General features: G+C 40.1%; 1 protein-coding gene across 7 annotated transcripts in view; it reads left to right on the plus strand.

Moving 5' to 3' along the window:
• CD1H11orf74 (chromosome D1 C11orf74 homolog) overlaps positions 1–17,431 on the plus strand; it is a 69,465-nt gene that overhangs the window by 35,677 nt on the left and 16,357 nt on the right. For 5 of the 7 annotated variants that reach the window (XM_006937204.5, XM_006937201.5, XM_006937206.5 and 2 more), the window contains exons 3-5: positions 10,583–10,656; positions 12,352–12,423; positions 13,805–13,871. The exons of 1 other annotated variant lie outside the window; for it this stretch is intronic. In XM_006937204.5, coding sequence (XP_006937266.1) covers positions 10,583–10,656; positions 12,352–12,423; positions 13,805–13,871 — 213 coding nt within the window. The remainder of the gene's footprint in view (positions 1–10,582; positions 10,657–12,351; positions 12,424–13,804; positions 13,872–17,431) is intronic. One more of the 7 variants, XM_023239773.2, reaches the window with a different exon arrangement.

A 17,431-nucleotide genomic window follows, 5' to 3' on the forward strand; every position in this document is an offset into this window, starting at 1 on the left:
ACTAGACCACTTTCTCACACCATTCACAAAAATAAACTCAAAATGGATAAAGGACCTAAATGTGAGACAGGAAACCATCAAAACCTTAGAGGAGAAAGCAGGAAAAGACCTCTCTGACCTCAGCCGTAGCAATCTCTTACTCGACACATCCCCAAAGGCAAGGGAATTAAAAGCAAAAGTGAATTACTGGGACCTTATGAAGATAAAAAGCTTCTGCACAGCAAAGGAAACAACCAACAAAACTAAAAGGCAACCAACGGAATGGGAAAAGATATTCGCAAATGACATATCGGACAAAGGGCTAGTATCCAAAATCTATAAAGAGCTCACCAAACTCCACACCTGAAAAACAAATAACCCAGTGAAGAAATGGGCAGAAAACATGAATAGACACTTCTCTAAAGAAGACATCCGGATGGCCAACAGGCACATGAAAAGATGTTCAGCGTCGCTCCTTATCAGGGAAATACAAATCAAAACCACACTCAGGTATCACCTCACGCCAGTCAGAGTGGCCAAAATGAACAAATCAGGAGACTATAGATGCTGGCGAGGATGTGGAGAAACGGGAACCCTCTTGCACTGTTGGTGGGAATGCAAATTGGTGCAGCCGCTCTGGAAAGCAGTGTGGAGGTTCCTCAGAAAATTAAAAATAGACCTACCCTATGACCCAGCAATAGCACTGCTAGGAATTTATCCAAGGGATACAGGAGTACTGATGCATAGGGCCACTTGTACCCCAATGTTCATAGCAGCACTCTCAACAATAGCCAAATTATGGAAAGAGCCTAAATGTCCATCAACTGATGAATGGATAAAGAAATTGTGGTTTATATACACAATGGAGTACTACGTGGCAATGAGAAAAAATGAAATATGGCCTTTTGTAGCAACGTGGATGGAACTGGAGAGTGTGATGCTAAGTGAAATAAGCCATACAGAGAAAGACAGATACCATATGGTTTCACTCTTATGTGGACCCTGAGAAATTAACAGGAACCCATGGGGGAGGGGAAGGAAAAAAAAAACAGGTTAGAGTGGGAGAGAGCCAAAGCATAAGAGACTCTTAAAAACTGAGAACAAACTGAGGGTTGATGGGGGGTGGGAGGGAGGAGAGGGTGGGTGATGGGTATTGAGGAGGGCACCTTTTGGGATGAGCACTGGGTGTTGTATGGAAACCAATTTGTCAATAAATTTCATATTAAAAAAAAATAAAAATTAAAAAAAAAATAAAAAAAAAAGAAAATAGAAAACATATCCTTTCTATAGCAATAACATTTTTAGCTGCTCCACAGTCACTCAGAATAAAAATGACATCTCATTCTCCCTGCAGCTGGGTATAGCTGTTTGACTAAGTTTGTGCCATTAAAAAGTGAGGGGAACTGATACGTGTAACTTCTGGGTGATACCCTTAAGACACGTGCCCAAGTCTCTTCTGATCCTTTCCCCCTGTCTGGAAATAGGCAATCGTGGAGCAGTCCTTAGACACAGAGGTGGAAGCCATGTGCTGAGGATGGCAGGGCACCCTGCCAGCCCAGCTCCCTGGACCATCTCCAGGGCCTGTCTAAACTGTTACATAACAAAGAAATAAAATTATGGGGCTCGAACTCACAAACTGTGAGATCATGACCTGAGCTAAAGTCAGACACTTAACTGACTGAGCCACCCAGGCTCCCCTATGAATACCTGAATTATAGTAAGGGCTCAACTTATTATATATATATATATATACACATATACATATATATATGTATATATATATATATATATATACACTTACTATATATATATATACATACATATATATATGTATATATATATATATATACACACACACACATATATATGTATATATATGTGTTATATATTTTTTCATTCATTTATATATTCAAATTTATTATCATTATTTTATAAAAGTGATACCATACTATACATACTTTTGTAACTTGCTTTTTCACATAATAAACTTCCCAATTAATAAATATTATTTAACAGAATTTTTAAAGACTGCATAGTATTCAATTGTGTGCCCTAATTTACTTAACAATTCTCTTTCTTGTTGGACACGTAGTTATTTCCAATTTTTGGCTATTAAAAACGATGCTACATTGCACATCCTCATTCATTCAGTAAATGTTTATTGAACATCTGTGTGCCAAGTACTGCTCACATAACTGACCAAAAGAGACAAAGGTCATTACTTTCAGGGAATTTGCATCCTAGAAGGGAGAGAGAGCAATGAATGGTAAACATAATGAGTAAGAAAAATATTTGTGTTAGAAGATAGTAACTGCTCTGGTAAAGAAAAAAATGTGCAGAGCAAGATGTGGGATCATGAGTGCCGGTGGGGGGTAGAGGGTTGCATTTTTATGTAGAGTGATCTGGTTAGGCCTCCTTGGGAAAGTAAAATGTGAATGAAGTTTGGTAGGAAGCCATGGAGTGAAGCCTATGCATTCTTGAAGGAAAGGCATTTGAGCCCAAGGGAACAACCAGTGTGGAGGCCTGGGGACAACAGCGCCCCTGCCTGGTTGAAGAGCAATGAAGAGGTCACTGTGGCCAGAATGGCATGAGCAAAGTTGAGCAAGGGAGCTGAGACCAGAGGGTATGGAGGTGGTGGGGCACGGACAGCCTTGCTGGTCCTAATAATGCCTCGCTCCTTATTTATCTTTCTGGTAGCTCCAGCTTTGCACCCTTCTTATTCATGGCCTTTGGATAAATTTTTACACATGGAAATGCTGGTTCAAAGACATGCAAAAATTTAAGGCCTTGATTAAGTAAAAATTTTCAGGGGAATAGATTAGATATTTTCTTGTGGATAAATTCTTAGACATGGAAATGCTGGCTGAAAGATATGCAAAATGTTATGTCTTTGAGTCAGTAGAAGTTTTTTTTTTTTTTTAATGTTTATTTATTATTGAGAGACAGAGACAGAGTGTGAGCAGGGGAGGGGCAGAGAGAGAAGGACACAGAATCTGAATGAAGCAGGCTCCAGGCTCCGAGCTGTCAGCACAGAGCCTGACACGGAGCTCGAACTCACAACTCACAAACCATGAGATCATGACCTGAGTCGAAGTCTGATGCTTAACGGACTAAGCCACCCAGGCTCCCCGAGTGAGTAGAAGTTTTAAGAGAATAAATTATATGTCTCACAGGCAGAGGCCAAGTCTTAATAACTTTCTTATCTCCTCCTCCAGTCTTTCAGCTTAGCACTCAGTGAACTCACTGGTTGCAGGGTTGAGTATCAATCTACATTCAGTCTTAAATGTTACATGTCCTTTGGACTGGAGAATGAATGTTTTCCCTTTTAAGAACTGTAAGTACTTTCCTGACAGAGAGATTTCTTTAGGCTTACATTTTAGTGGGAAGAGATAGGCCATGAAGAGTTAAGAAAGGTAATTTGAGATGATTTCAGATACATTTGAAGAAAATGGGAACATATACTAGAGTGGCCTCATGCTAAGTCTAGACCATGTGAGGAGATAAGATGATCAGAGAGTTTTAGCTCCAATAACTACTGCATTCCTTCCATTGTCTGGGTGTGGAGGGAAGTTGAAACTATAGTTGTCTTCTGTTTTGGTTTCATCATGTTGTGGCACTGCATGGAACTGGGTTAGCAATGGCGTTCCTGGGATCAAACTCAACATCAGAATCAAGGGGGAGCAAAATGTGGAAACTACCCAAATGTCCATTCACTGGTGAATGGAAAAAACAAAATGTGATCTATCCATACAATAGATAAAAAGTAGCAAAATGCTAATACATGCTGAACCTCAAAGATGTTATGCTGAGTAAAGAAGTCAGGCACAAAGACCACATATTGTTTGATTACATTTATGTTGTCTAGAAAAGGCAAATCCATAGCTATAAAAAAGTAGATTAGTGGTTGCCTGCCGTTGGAAGTAGGAACAGAGAGGGACTCCAGATGAGCACCAGAGACCTTTTTGGGGTGATGGAAAAGACGTAAAATTTAATTGTGGTGATGGTTGCAAAACCCTGTGTTTACTAAAAATCATTGAATTATACATTTAAAATAAGGAATTTTGTAAATCATACCTCAATAAAGCTATGGACAGGTGGAGCTACTATTCATGGGTACTTAGATCCTTACTGTGAGTTCTTCACTGGATGACTATATGACCTTGTGACTCTGGATTTGGCTCGAGAAGAGGAGCATCCCATTTGTCTGTAAATATTTCCGATTAAGAAAATGAGTTGTTCGTGCACAGACTTGAAAGTTCTAAGTAGGTAAACTTGTGATACAAAAAGAAAGGAACTTTTGGATGCAGCAAGATCCTGCCTTGTGTAGACAATGTCAGCAGCAACTGTCACCCTGTTATGGACTCTGGGAGCTAAGGGAGGCCGTGCTCACGCATGAGGTATCTGCTACTAAGGCAGGCCACCTCCCTCTGTGGCCTTGGCTAAATCAGTTGGGAAGGTGAGCTTATCTTATGGGATGATATGTGTAGCCTCTTTGCACCAAAGTGTAATCCATTTCACAGGTTGCAAGCATGCCGTATTATCTACTTCCATCATCACAGAGCTTGTTAAGAAAAAAGAAGTTACTTAGGGTGTACCAAATTAAATTAAAAGAATAGTACAGGTTGCAGTGGAGAGATAAGGTGAATATTTGGAGATATCTAGAGGGAGGAAATATAACCACCTAGAGATAGTGTCTTCATTTCTGTTTGGAAGACAAAAAATAAAAAAAAATAAATAAAACAAAAGAACTCCCTTTGTGAGCTCTTTTTTTCCTTTCTTAAATCCTTTGCTGAGGGTCCCTTTAGCTCTTACCTGGATTACTTCCTGTACTTTCTACTTTTCGCTGCAGTGTCTGATCTCCTCTGCTCCAGTCTCTCCATCATCTCCTTAGAGCACAGCTCTGATTGTGACTCCCAAGGGCCTAGGTTAAACTACAGAGTTTTTGTTTGGCCCTCCGAGTATCACCCCTTCCACCTGTCACTGAAGGTGTGCTCCCACCTTCCTGGAATACTCTGTGATTCTTCCTCAGGCCCCCTGTTTTCCCACCTTGGGAGCTCTGCTCATGCAGTTTTCCCCTTTTTGTGGGATAACCTCAGCAGTGCTCCGCTGTTGAAATTGTAGCTGTAGTCTTCCAAAGCCCAGCCCAGATGCTCCACGCCTGTGTGAAGCCTTTTGTGATTCTTCCAAACCTGTTGTGATTTCGCCATTCTCTTACTTTGTACTCCCTTACATCGTCCGCCGTAGTTGTGTTCTGTTTTGGTCGTTGACACATCCAGCTTAACTTCTCTGGAGACTCTGTAAGCGCGGGGACGGGGTCTTGCCCATTTTTGTCACCTTGCATATAGCGGATGCCCACAATATAACTTTCAGACCGAATGGATTGCACGGCTCAGCGGCCACTTGGATTTTCTTCCTGTAAATCACCTTTCGGCTACTTTACACTCCCTTCACAGTTTTCTCTCTGTAAGTACCTAATGCTGGACATTTCAAAAATTTCAACTTATTCCTGTTGTGTCCCGCATCTTGGTCTTTTGACACATGTTTTTCCAGGCCAGGGTTGTACATTTGTGTCTTGGCAGCTTGAGAGCTGACTGTGAATAATGAGTCAATTATCATCCAGCCTCAGGGAAAGCACAATTATTCCTGACTGGCCTGGCTGAGGTAATCCTCTCCTCCCTGTGCCCTTTCAAATGAAGAACATAAAGCGGTTGGAATTCAGAGCACTGCAAAGGGAATTTAGACAAAACCTTTGTCTGCTGAATTTAGCTTCTTTGGATTTATTCTGATTTATGATTGATTGGTTTTTAAATTGCTTATTTAATCCTAACGACTATCGCTCCAGGGGAGGCCGGATACGAAGGAGCATGTGATCAAGAAGCAGTGGAGTGAAGTAGTTTGGCTGGACAAATCAAGAGCAAATATTATTGTCCAGAGAAACATTGCTCTAGGCTAGGAATATAAAGTGAAAATCACCCCCTGACTTTCAAAGTACCCAACCTTGTTATAAGCATGATTGCTTATCCCCTATTCTTTTTGCAGAAGGCTTTTTGCAACTGCCCAGTGTTGCACAGAATTTCCCCCCATGTATTTTTCTTTCCTTTCAGCAACATAGCCAATATCTCTTCGTGACTGAGCACATGCTCTTGATTTATATTGCCATTGATCGTGGGGCAGAAGGACAGACTCTCGAGGTTGCCGTCAGGAATCAATGGGTCATGAATTCTGATGTCGGTTGTGTTGATCTGTGAAAACTCTCCCACGAGCGTGGTGATGCTGTTCTCAGCACATGGGGTCTAGTCTAGTCTGGCTTTTGTTGGGCAGAATTTGAATTTTTAAAAAGCTTTTTTACAAAAGTGAGTTCTCTGAAAGCGATCACTTTCATCTGGAAGATACACAACCAATATGTGGTTAATGTTTAACTTATCAAGGCATCTGTGGTTTCCACCTTTTCAAAGAGTGAAATCTTTTTCCTTGGCCTGAAATTAGACATGGTAGGTATAGTTGGTCTTGTAAGGGACATCTGTTAGAAGCTTATCTGTTTGGTACCAAAAAAAAATTGAAATTCCATTGCTTCAGAATAATGAAACCTTAAAAAACCTTTAGGAAAAAACAAACAAACAGACAAACAAACGAAAACACCCTTTGATTCATCCATATTGAAGTTTTGACTCAGAAACACCCCAAGAAACTGTCTTTCAGGTCTCAATAACCTACTTGGATTCTGAAATATTGCTGCTAGATTTCTAAAGTGTATTATGTCTGATACTTATTTCAAAGCAAGAAACATTACGGATGAGATGAAAGGGGTAAAAGGACCCCGATGGAGCACAGAAGCAGATGAGACGGGCGCTTGGGTGGCACGTTTGGATTGCCACCAGGATAACTCTAGGAAGCAGCAGCTGGCTCTCTGATCAGGCTTTAGGCCACTTTGGATTCTGGGCTGTGCCAACATCTGCCATTTTGACATTATCATATCGAAAAAGAACTTTTTTTCCTATCTTATTCTGCCAAGAGATATATTATTTGCTGTTTTTTTCAAAAAAATGATAAAAGCTTTCATAAGAAGCATTCTGGGTCTTTGGGGTGATAGAATATACATTCTTATGAAACTACTTTCAAGGTTCAGGAAGGAGGCTTAAAACTGTAGGTTCCGTCAGAGAGAGAACAAGTTCTTTTCTGAATCTTCTGGTATTTTTTCTTTCTTTTTCTTTTTCCTTTTCTTTTTCTTTTTTTCTTTTTCTTTTCTTTTTTCTTTTCTTTTCTTTTCTATTCTTAAGTTTATTTATTTATTTTAAAAGGAGGGTGGCGCAGAGAGAGAGGAAGATAGAGAATCCCAAGCAGGCTTGGTGCTGTCAGCACAGAGCCCAACGCAGGGCTCGAACCGACAAACCATGAGATTAAGAGATGATGTTTAAATAAATGACTGAGCCACCAGGCATTCCTCTTCTGGTATTGTTTTTAGTGAAAGCTTTATGTTTACAAAAGGAAGTTTTAAAAGAATGAAGAAGATGTTTTGTTAGATCTGAGATGCCTGCAATAGCTCAACATCAGCATCAGACGATGGGACTTTGTTATGTATTGCTCATTATTTTGAAGGAGTCTCATTTGGTTATCTGTCAAATAACCTGAGCGTTTCATTGGAAATGGCAGAGGAGTGCATTGAGTGATTATGGGAACAATCAGAACTTGTCCTTACAGAGCATCTGTTCTTCTCAGACATCACTGCTTCTCAGGTATTTAAGTCAATAGACTATTACAACAGTGTGCTGGGACGTGGTATGTTCTTAGTAAATACTAGCTTTAGGTTGTGCTGGATTTAAAGGAAAAGCAGGGAGAAGAGAAACTATTCCACCTCCCATTAGGACAGGGCACCGAAGGGGGTGCCTGGGTGGCTTAGCTGGTTAGGCGTCCGACTTTGGCTCAGCTCATGATCTCATAGTTCGTGGGTTTGAGCCCCATGTCAGGCTCTGTGCTGACAGCTCAGAGCCTGGAGCCTGCTTCAGAGTCTGTGTCTCCCTCTCTCTCTGCCCCTTCCCCGCTTGCACTCTGTCTCTCTGTCTCTCTCTGTCTCTCTCAAAAATAAGTAAACATTAAAAAAATAAAAACAAAAACAGTGCACTTAGGAATGACTGGTAGCCACAGGAAGTCTTCTTGTCTCTAACTTTGATGAAGTTTGAGGAGCCCTTCCGTTCCTCAGGTGAATCCTCCTGTCTCCAGGCATTTCTGTTCAGGTCTTGCTCTACCCTGCTACCTTTGCTTATCTTTCCCCCAGGACCGATTTAGGACAGCTCTGGTTGTAAAAGGGGAAGAAATCGGGAAGGTAAGTCCGAAGACCATCACTTCCTCACCTATCTGATCTTTTCTAGTGCTGGTTGCTTACTCCAGCAGTATTATTGGCAACATTCCCATTACCTTCCTCACTCAGCACTCCACCCCCTGACCCCCACCCCTCCATGCCAGCTGCCAAGGCTAGTGCTTCCCATCAGAATTTCTGCCTTCCCAGTGGAAGCTACTTAGGAGTCATGGATGCTGGTGTAGGAGTAAGGAGAGAGAAGTGACCTCAGCTTGTGTTATTTATTAACACAGACTTTTAAAGGAAAAAATGATGCATTCAGTATTTGCATTTTCCCTCTCTTGTTTATTGAGTGTTAATAACGTATTACAGACTAAGTTACCTTACCTCTGTGCCCCAACAGTATTCCAGCGTTAATGTCCTGTAGATATCCCTGCAAGTCTTAATTCTGCCAATGATGGGGTAGACGGAAGCCAACAAAGGACTCTGACTGAACTTGCACTAGGCTGTAAACAACAAGAATCTCACTGCTTTTGATGCCATGCAAGTCACAGCTCCAGAGAAACAAACATGGCCACTCTGCTGGGTTAGGCTGTCTCCTACCGCTTTGGTTAAATACATGCCTAGGAAGCACACAGATCAAAGTTCTCCTGGCTCTACGACTACCATTGGTTCTTCTTGTGCTGTTGTAAACTTTTCTTTGTCTCCTTTCTGGGATTTTTTTTTTTTCTGTTTCATTCTTCTGTACTCTAAACACCCTTTCCCTTCATTTGCTATATCACTCTAAGTGGCATAGCACTGTGATTGGGAGTGTGGATTCTGAGTCAAAAGGCCTGGGTTCAAATCCCCACTCTGTGATTTGCCAGCTGTGTGACTTTGAATGGGTACTTGATCTCTCTAGTAGGTCTTGGTTTCCTCGTCTGTAAAATGGGGAGAACAGATAGTACCTACCTCTAGGGTTTCTGTGCGCCTTAAATGAGATGTATGAGGCCCTCGTAAAAGAGGATTTGACACTCAATCCATGTTAACCCTCATTATTAGTTCTAATATTGAAAATAATTTTATGGCTTAAACCCCTATCCCAGTGTAATTTTGACCAGATATTTACCTCTAGCTATGATACAGCCTATGTCTATGCTGCCTCTGGGATGTTTCCCTCACTATTTTATCCCCCACATTTCTGTTAATGGCATCATGTTATCATAATCTTTTCAGTCTCTTAATTTAGGATTACTCTTAGACCCTTTCCTTATCCTAAGAAGATAATCACAAATGTGAACAGATTTAGCACAAAGATACTATAATTATAAATAGTCCAGAATGGTCAAACATTGCTCTTTAGAATTACGTACGTGGACGCACAGATAAAATATGAGAAAAATAGCCATTGGGAAAAAATTTTGTTACAGCTTTTCTGTTTTGTAAGATTAGGAGTGATTTTCTAATTTTAATTTTTTTCTCTTGCAAATTTTCCAAAGTCATCCATACATTGTTTCCACATAAGGAAAACCTAACCTCAATTTTAGAAAAAAAAAAAAAAAAAAAGAGAAATATAATATCTAAGAGTTTTGCAAATACTGTACTTTACTGACCTTGTAATGGTGGCCGAGAACAGTGTTGGATATATAGTAAGCACTTAATAAGTATTTATTGAAAAGTGAATGAAATAGTGTTATCTTTCTATGCATTTTTAGAAATAATTTTATAAGTTGTTTTTTTTTTAATTTTTTTTTTCAACGTTTTTTATTTATTTTTGGGACAGAGAGAGACAGAGCATGAATGGGGGAGGGGCAGAGAGAGGGAGACACAGAATCGGAAACAGGCTCCAGGCTCTGAGCCATCAGCCCAGAGCCTGACGCGGGGCTCGAACTCACGGACTGCGAGATCGTGACCTGGCTGAAGTCGGACGCTTAACTGACTGCGCCACCCAGGCACCCCATAAGTTTTTTTTTTTTAATAAAAGTTTATTTATTTCTTTTTGAGTGGGGGAGAGGCAGAGAGAGAGGGACAGAGACAGAATCCCAAGCAGGCTGCATGTTCAGCATGGAGCTCAATGTGGGGCTCAATCCCATGACTGTGAGATCATGACTGGAGCTGAAATCAAGAGTCAGGTGCTCAACCAACTGAGCCACCCAGGCACCCCAGAAATAATTTTGTAAAGTTAAGAGTGCTCAATCCCTCAAGCATTCAGCTTGTAGATTTCTTTGAAAAACATTTTTTTTTTTTTGGTTGTTGTTTGGAAGAAAGATTCTTAATAAATGTAAAATTAACTAGACTCCGTGTGGTGGATGTTTTATAATATCATTTCAGAGGCTAACGTGACCAAAAGAGGAGCATTTGGAAATGATTCTTCAGAAAACGTATTTCCTTCAGAAGAGGAACAGGTAATACCCCACATTTATAGAAACAGGAAAAAAAAACATTTTTCATGAATTAGAAGAAGAGAGAAGGAGAGTGTAAGAACATAAGAAACATTGGACAGTACTGGATCAGTAACTCAGACTCTTAATTCTAGGCATGGCATTGGGATACTTCATTGAAAATCATCATTACATTTCATGATTTCAGCAAAGTTTATGATGGTAACATAGTTATCCCCCAATTTTTAAGTTCCCTTAAGGAACTGCCATCTAAAAATTCTTATCATTGTTTACATATTTTAGCTTGTCCTCTACTTGGAAAAAAAAAGAGTTCCTTTTTATAATTATCTGTGTAAAGTAGGAATTTCTTTTACCTGCTCTGGATTCATCTTTTTTTAATTGATTTTTTTTTTTTTTAATGTCTAGTTTTGAGAGAGAGAGACAGACAGACAGATGGCAAGCAGGGGCGGGCAGAGAGAGAGAGGGAGACACAGAATCCAAAGCAGGCTCCAGGCTCTGAGCTGTCAGCATAGATCCTGAAGCGGGGCTTGAACTCACAGACCACGAGGTCATGACTTGAGCTGAAGTTGGACGCTTAACCAACTGAGCCACCCAGGTGCCCTTGGGTTCATCTCTTTTTTTTTTTTTTTTAATTTTATTAAAAAAAATTTTTTTTAATGTTTTATTTATTTTTGAGACAGAGAGAGACAGAGCATGAACGGGGGAGGGGCAGAGAGAGAGGGAGACACAGAATCGGAAGCAGGCTCCAGGCTCTGAGCCATCAGCCCAGAGCCCAACGTGGGGCTCGAACTCACAGACCGGGAGACCGTGACCTGAGCCGAAGTCGGGCGCTTAACCGACTGAGCCCTCCAGGTGCCCCGGGTTCATCTCTTAAAGTGAAATCTATTATCCTGGTTTTTCCAAGATTTGGTCAATAAATATTGGATGCTCTCTTCCCAATTTTAAAGACTTAATAGACTATATTCATATTCTCCTTGGCTATGGTTCTTAACTATCAAGGAATCCTAGTGGAAGCTAGTGTACTTTTTACACCATTTGAGTTTCTACTTTCTAGTTCATCATGTCTTCCTTGTGGTATTGTGGACAAAAGTGTACATGAGATTGTGGTTTCATACAAGGGAACAAAGGTCTCTGTGTTATTAAAGTGTTTATACATAGCAGAGTCCTACAATTCTTTAATTCCAGAACTTGCTCCCAATGAGATGATTATGGGACCTAACCATTTTTTTCCCCTGTAAAGGATTCACTTTCTACTGGCAATCACTGGCAATTGGTATATTTTCTATTGAGTCTTTAACCAGCACGTGAGAGGCAAAGAATTGTCCAATGATATTGTTTCCTAATAACTTGAAAATGTTGTACTAGCATTCTCTGGTTTGTCCTTCAGAGGTTCAATGGGATGGAATGGGAGGTGGGGTAATGAGGTGGGGAGTGTTCCTACTTTACACATGAGAAAACTGAGGTTAAGTAATTTACTCTAGGTTATACTGTGGATGAGTGTAGAAGCAGAAGTAGAAGTCAGACCTCCTGAAAACTGTTCCCTGACCACTACTATGACTTAGTGGATCTGGTCCATCATGCATAGCTAATTAACAAAAACTGGAAGGGGAGTTTTATTGCCCGAGGGGCTACAATGTCAGCTCCTTTATTTTTGGTTGTTTCATTTTCCCATCAATGTGTCCTCACTGTTTTTTTCAGATAGTGATAGATGAAGGCCAAAAAGTTGGCAGTACCTTTCAAGGTGATCTGAATCGGGCAGGAAAGGTGAAGGTAAGGCTTGATTCAATTTTCTTCCGTGGTTAAAAAACAATAACAACAACAACAACAAAAAACTACAAAGAAAAAGAAAAAGTCAAAACAAAACAAAACAGAAAAACCCCACCGGACTCATTTGCTATCTCTCATACAAAATTGGATAATTCAGCACATTTTACTGGTGTTTAAATATCTTTGAAGTATGCTTGGTTGGTGGGGTTCCAGATCTTTTCCCCTGGAAGCTTAGCAAATGGAAGGGGTGCTTCAGTAGAGAAACATGACTCTAGTCACCCTGAACATACACCATTATTAAGAGAAATGGCAGTCTAACAGTTTTAGTACTGAAACCATCATGGTGAAGATAAATTCTTGCTGTCACTTGGATGCCAGGAAATAACTACAGTTATGTACTTACAAGCAATGGAAGCTTCCATTTTTAATTCATATGCCAGAGCCACGGTCTGGGAAGTAGAGCTGGGGGAAGAAAAACCCAGGCTGTGTTTTGAATTCCATTTACGAGATCTGAATTTCTAACTTTATGATATTTCGTTATGAGCATGTTTTAGGTCACGAGCATTTCGACATTATGCCTTTACTCTACTAGGTCTCCTTTATGCCGGTGGTGAAATCATTTTCTTATTTACACTCTGGTATTCACCTGAGATGAATTAGTTCGTGTCTGAAATGTTACCGTTTTGTTAATCTAAAATGTCTCATTGTCAGCTTGCTGTGGAGAGCAGGATTCCACGAGGACTAGTCTTTCATTGAAATGCTGCTATTGTGTCTGTAAAGGTCATTTGCTCTGCTTTTTGCCTTTGAAGTAATTTTCAGTTTTATTTGTTCGAAAGAGAGAACACTTGATTTTTGGCCCTGCTCACCTCTCTTGTGATTTACCTGGGGCAGGATGATTTTATTTCCAATGAACCTTTCTCTTCTGCTTTCTTTAGTTTCTTCTCTCTGACTCTAGAGTGAAAAGCCCATTATGGTAATAGCCAGACCCAACACCATCATTTGGTTGAGAAGCAAAAGCAATAAAACAAAAACAAAAAACCAGAGTCACTGTTTTGGACTGTCTTGGTAGTAGTATATATCCTGGGAGGGAATCTGGGAACAAAGTCCCTTTTCAAAAACTCCTCAGACCATCCTTTCCCTTTCAGTATAGAGATCTTACTATCGTGCCTATAAAACCCAGGCTAACTTCCAAATTTACTGCTTCTTTCAGATGTCTTTGGGAAAGCACAGTGAACACAAAGACAGTTAGTTGAGACTCAGAAGTTAATGAGAAAAGTGGATTCAGTTGCTTACTTTGAATGCTGTGGAAGGGGGTTCATTGATTCTTAATTGTATTTTTTCAGTAGGTCTCATATACATAACAATGATGTTAATCCTTTTTTAGGTGGACAATTTCCTAGATTTAGAAGATTTGGACATAGATGAAGAGACTCAGCCCCAAATGAGCAAGGGTATGCTTTCTGTTTCCTCTCTCTACTGCTTGACCTCTTTCCAGAAACTACAAATAAGACTTTAGACAGGTTTTTCTTTCTTTTTTTTTTTTTTTTTTTTTTTTTTGGCAATCCCTACCTGCACTTACCCTGACGTAGGGAAAACTACAGTCCTGCAATTTCTTTTTCAATAACAAAGATTTCAGCTGAAAGGTCAAAGCCTGTTGAAGGTTGTAAACTCTTTGGTAAAATGAAATAAAGACGCCCCTCCCTGCCCCCACCTCATATGGTTGAGTTTCAGATAATTTTAAGCCATTTGAGTCAAACCCTTATTTCTTAGAAGTACCGTGTAAATTGAATTATTTTTGAGTGATACCTAAAGTATCAATTGATCATAGAAATCCTAAAAATAGCGGAATTCATCGTAAAATAAAAACATAAAATCAAAATCTTCACTTTTATAAGTATTTATTAAATATATAAGCCAAACATTTACGACTAAAGATATATTGTAAATGTTTCTTTCAGGGCGTTTTCCCATTTGGGCTGGGCTGGGAGAGGCTTAATGCTAGTCCACTGATGTTTATGTATATGAGGCCTTTTTCCTTTCCTGCTTAACATTACTGTGTAAACATAGGTGTCCTTTGTTGCTCAAAAAAACCTTCGAAATACATTCAAAATTGGAGTCCTTTGGTTTGGAAATTCCTGTTCCTAATTTAATATGCAAGAATATCTTAAAGTTAATGTTGAATGTTAGGGAAGGGGCAGTTTCTCTGGGGGTTTGGTTGCTGGTGTTGAATTGTTGTTTACAGTCTTTAGGTAATTATAAACATGGATGACAGTGATTATTGTTGGGGAGGGTGATTAATTTATAATCACCTACACATTACAGTGTGGGTGTTGTTAGTTCCGGGGATGGTGACTCTGTGTAAACTGGTTGTATGAAAGTCCCTGCTCTGGCTTCTCTGGTTGCCCAAAATTGAGAGGCTTTGGTAATTGGGAATAATGAACATTTTTATTCTGCTCTGAAACATCACACTACTCCACGGAAGGGAGTGTTTCTCATGTTCTCTGTTAACCAGTAGACTACAGATTTTTTTCCTTACTTACTTGGTTCAAGTGAGATCAGAGATCTAAAGGAATCATGCTCCAGAGAGAGGTTCTTTTAACTTTAATACCCCAGGCAGCTCTGAATGTCTCTATATAAGCAGTTTAAGGGGTCCGATTGGTTCAGAAGGGGTAACTAAGGACTTATCAGGAAGCCAAGTTTGTAGAGAAAACACACTGTTTGGGGGAAGAAGAGATGTTAAAAACGCAGATTCCTAGGTCCTATTCCCAAGACAGAGTCTAATTCAGAAGGTCTTTGGTGACAGCTAGTGCTCTACATTTTTAACCACTATCCCAGGGGATTCTGATTCAGTTGTCTGTGGATGACACTTGGGGACAAATGGTTCTAGTTCGCATGTACTACATTTGCAATGTAAACTTAATATTCTAGGAAGGCACAAAAGTAGACAGGTTGTGCATTTTTCCATGCCTCAGATGTCTTGCTTCCTGCCATTAACAAGAATGTATGTATACTGGCATAAACCCACTTAGTCCACACATCTGATTTTGGTGATAGCAGTCTTTCAGATTCGCCTTTTTACCTTTCCCATTATTTTTACATTGTTTTCTTTAAACATTTTTTCAAGTTGTGTTTTTTTTTTTATTACCAGAGCTATTTCTTTAAAGAAAATAGCATATAAACATCTCCCTGCTATAGCAGATTTTTCCAGAAATCAGATAACAGGAAGTATTGCATTTGTGTATAAAAGGTTGCTGAGGCTAAACCAGGTCTCAGTGGACTTGAAGGAACTAGTCCCCCGTCCCATGTGGAAAGCAATGTGCAAAGGCCAGACAGAACAGCAACCCAGGCTTCGGTGATCGATTCCAATTTCTGAAAAGACCACCAGGACTTCACAATTTTCATAATGCACAATCTGGGTCATTTGAAAGGAAAAAAAAAAAGTTAGTTTGTGCCAAGGTGAATTTTCGTTTGGGCCTAATTTGTATTACACTTCAGGAATGTGAGCAGAAGGCAGATATTTATATCAGATGGGAAATGTGACATTTGAAATAGGCAAGTTGCTTGTATAATCTTGGCAGCTGAGAGGTTTACTGATTAGATTCTGTTGTTATTGTTTAAGCAACAGATTTGCCCAGGGCAACAAGGAAGAGTTGCATATTGTTTTTCTACCATTGATTTTATTTGCTCACCTTATTTGCTTCCATAAATATTCTCCAAGATTCAGGAGCATGATTCTTTCCCGGGATTTGGCTTATCATTTTGGCAGTTTGGGAGGAGACGGTGTTTCCGAGGAGCCAACTCGGCGCAGCGGTCTCGAGCTGTCGTCTGAGGGACACATTGGCCACCAAGTTTGGTGCCCAGTGTGTCTTTGACATCAAATTAACCCCTTTTGCCTCCTTTGAATTTGAGATAGGTGGTTAGCCTGATGGTTACTGTCATACCCGACTCTTATCCAGAAAAATCGTTATTTGGCACAGGTATTAGTTATTGTGCTGAAGCCTTAAAGCAGGAAGAATCTTGGTCTTCTTTCTTTATTTTTTCCCCTCATTTGGTCCAGCCTGTGTTCTGGCTGAGTGCAAGTTGACTGAAGAGAGTCTTTCGAGGTTTTATTCTCAGCATGATGCCGTCTTACACAGGTCTCTTGACTGGTGGGTGTGCTTATGCCGTGGTTATGTTGGGTGAAAAAGGGCAAGTGATTCTTGCTCAAGCATTGGCAGCCTTATCTGATTTTCATTTTCAAGCTCTCTGGTACTCCCAATTCTAAGGAAGGCACTAGTCACCTCTTGAGGCGCGTGTGTGTCTCAGTCAGTTAACTCTTGATTTCGTATAACTCTTGATTTCGTACAACTCTTGGTTTCGGCTCAGGTCATGATCTCACGGTTCATGGGATCCAGCCCTGCCTTGGGTTCTGTGCTGTCAGTGCGGAGCCTGGTTGGGATTCTCTCTCCTCTCTGCTCCTCCCTGCTCATGCTCTCTCTCTCTCTCTTTAAAAGTAAATAAACATAAAAAAAAAATTCTTTCCTTCTCTGCAACTTCAAGCAGCTTGTGCAGTCTGTGAATGGCCTGCGACTCATTCCACAGACATATAACAACTATGACTGGAGCCTGGAATATAATGAAGAATAAGCAGATCCAGGTCTGTCCTCATGTAATTCATTAACCAGATGTTAACCAGATAATCACAAATGTAGGATTATAAGTTGTTTTAGATCTCATGGGAACATATGGTGGGGTAACTTAAATTTGTCTGTGGGGTCAGAGAAAGCTCTCCCAGAGCCTGAGATCTAAAGGATTTGTACCTGTAACTAGATGAGAAGGGTGGGGGTCAGGATGAGGGGAGGGTGGAAGAGTATAGGAACAGCATAAGGAACAGCATGTGTAAAGGTCCTGAGCTCAGAAAGACATATTTCAGCCAACTTATAGCTTAGGCATTTTGTTTCTTTTATGCTTAGGACTGTTAATAATCATTCTTTTATTGTTAGAAGACTACTAAAAACACTGAGAGAGAAAA

Source organism: Felis catus, chromosome D1 (genome assembly GCF_018350175.1).
Source record: "Felis catus isolate Fca126 chromosome D1, F.catus_Fca126_mat1.0, whole genome shotgun sequence".
NCBI classification, from domain to species: Eukaryota; Metazoa; Chordata; class Mammalia; order Carnivora; family Felidae; genus Felis; species Felis catus.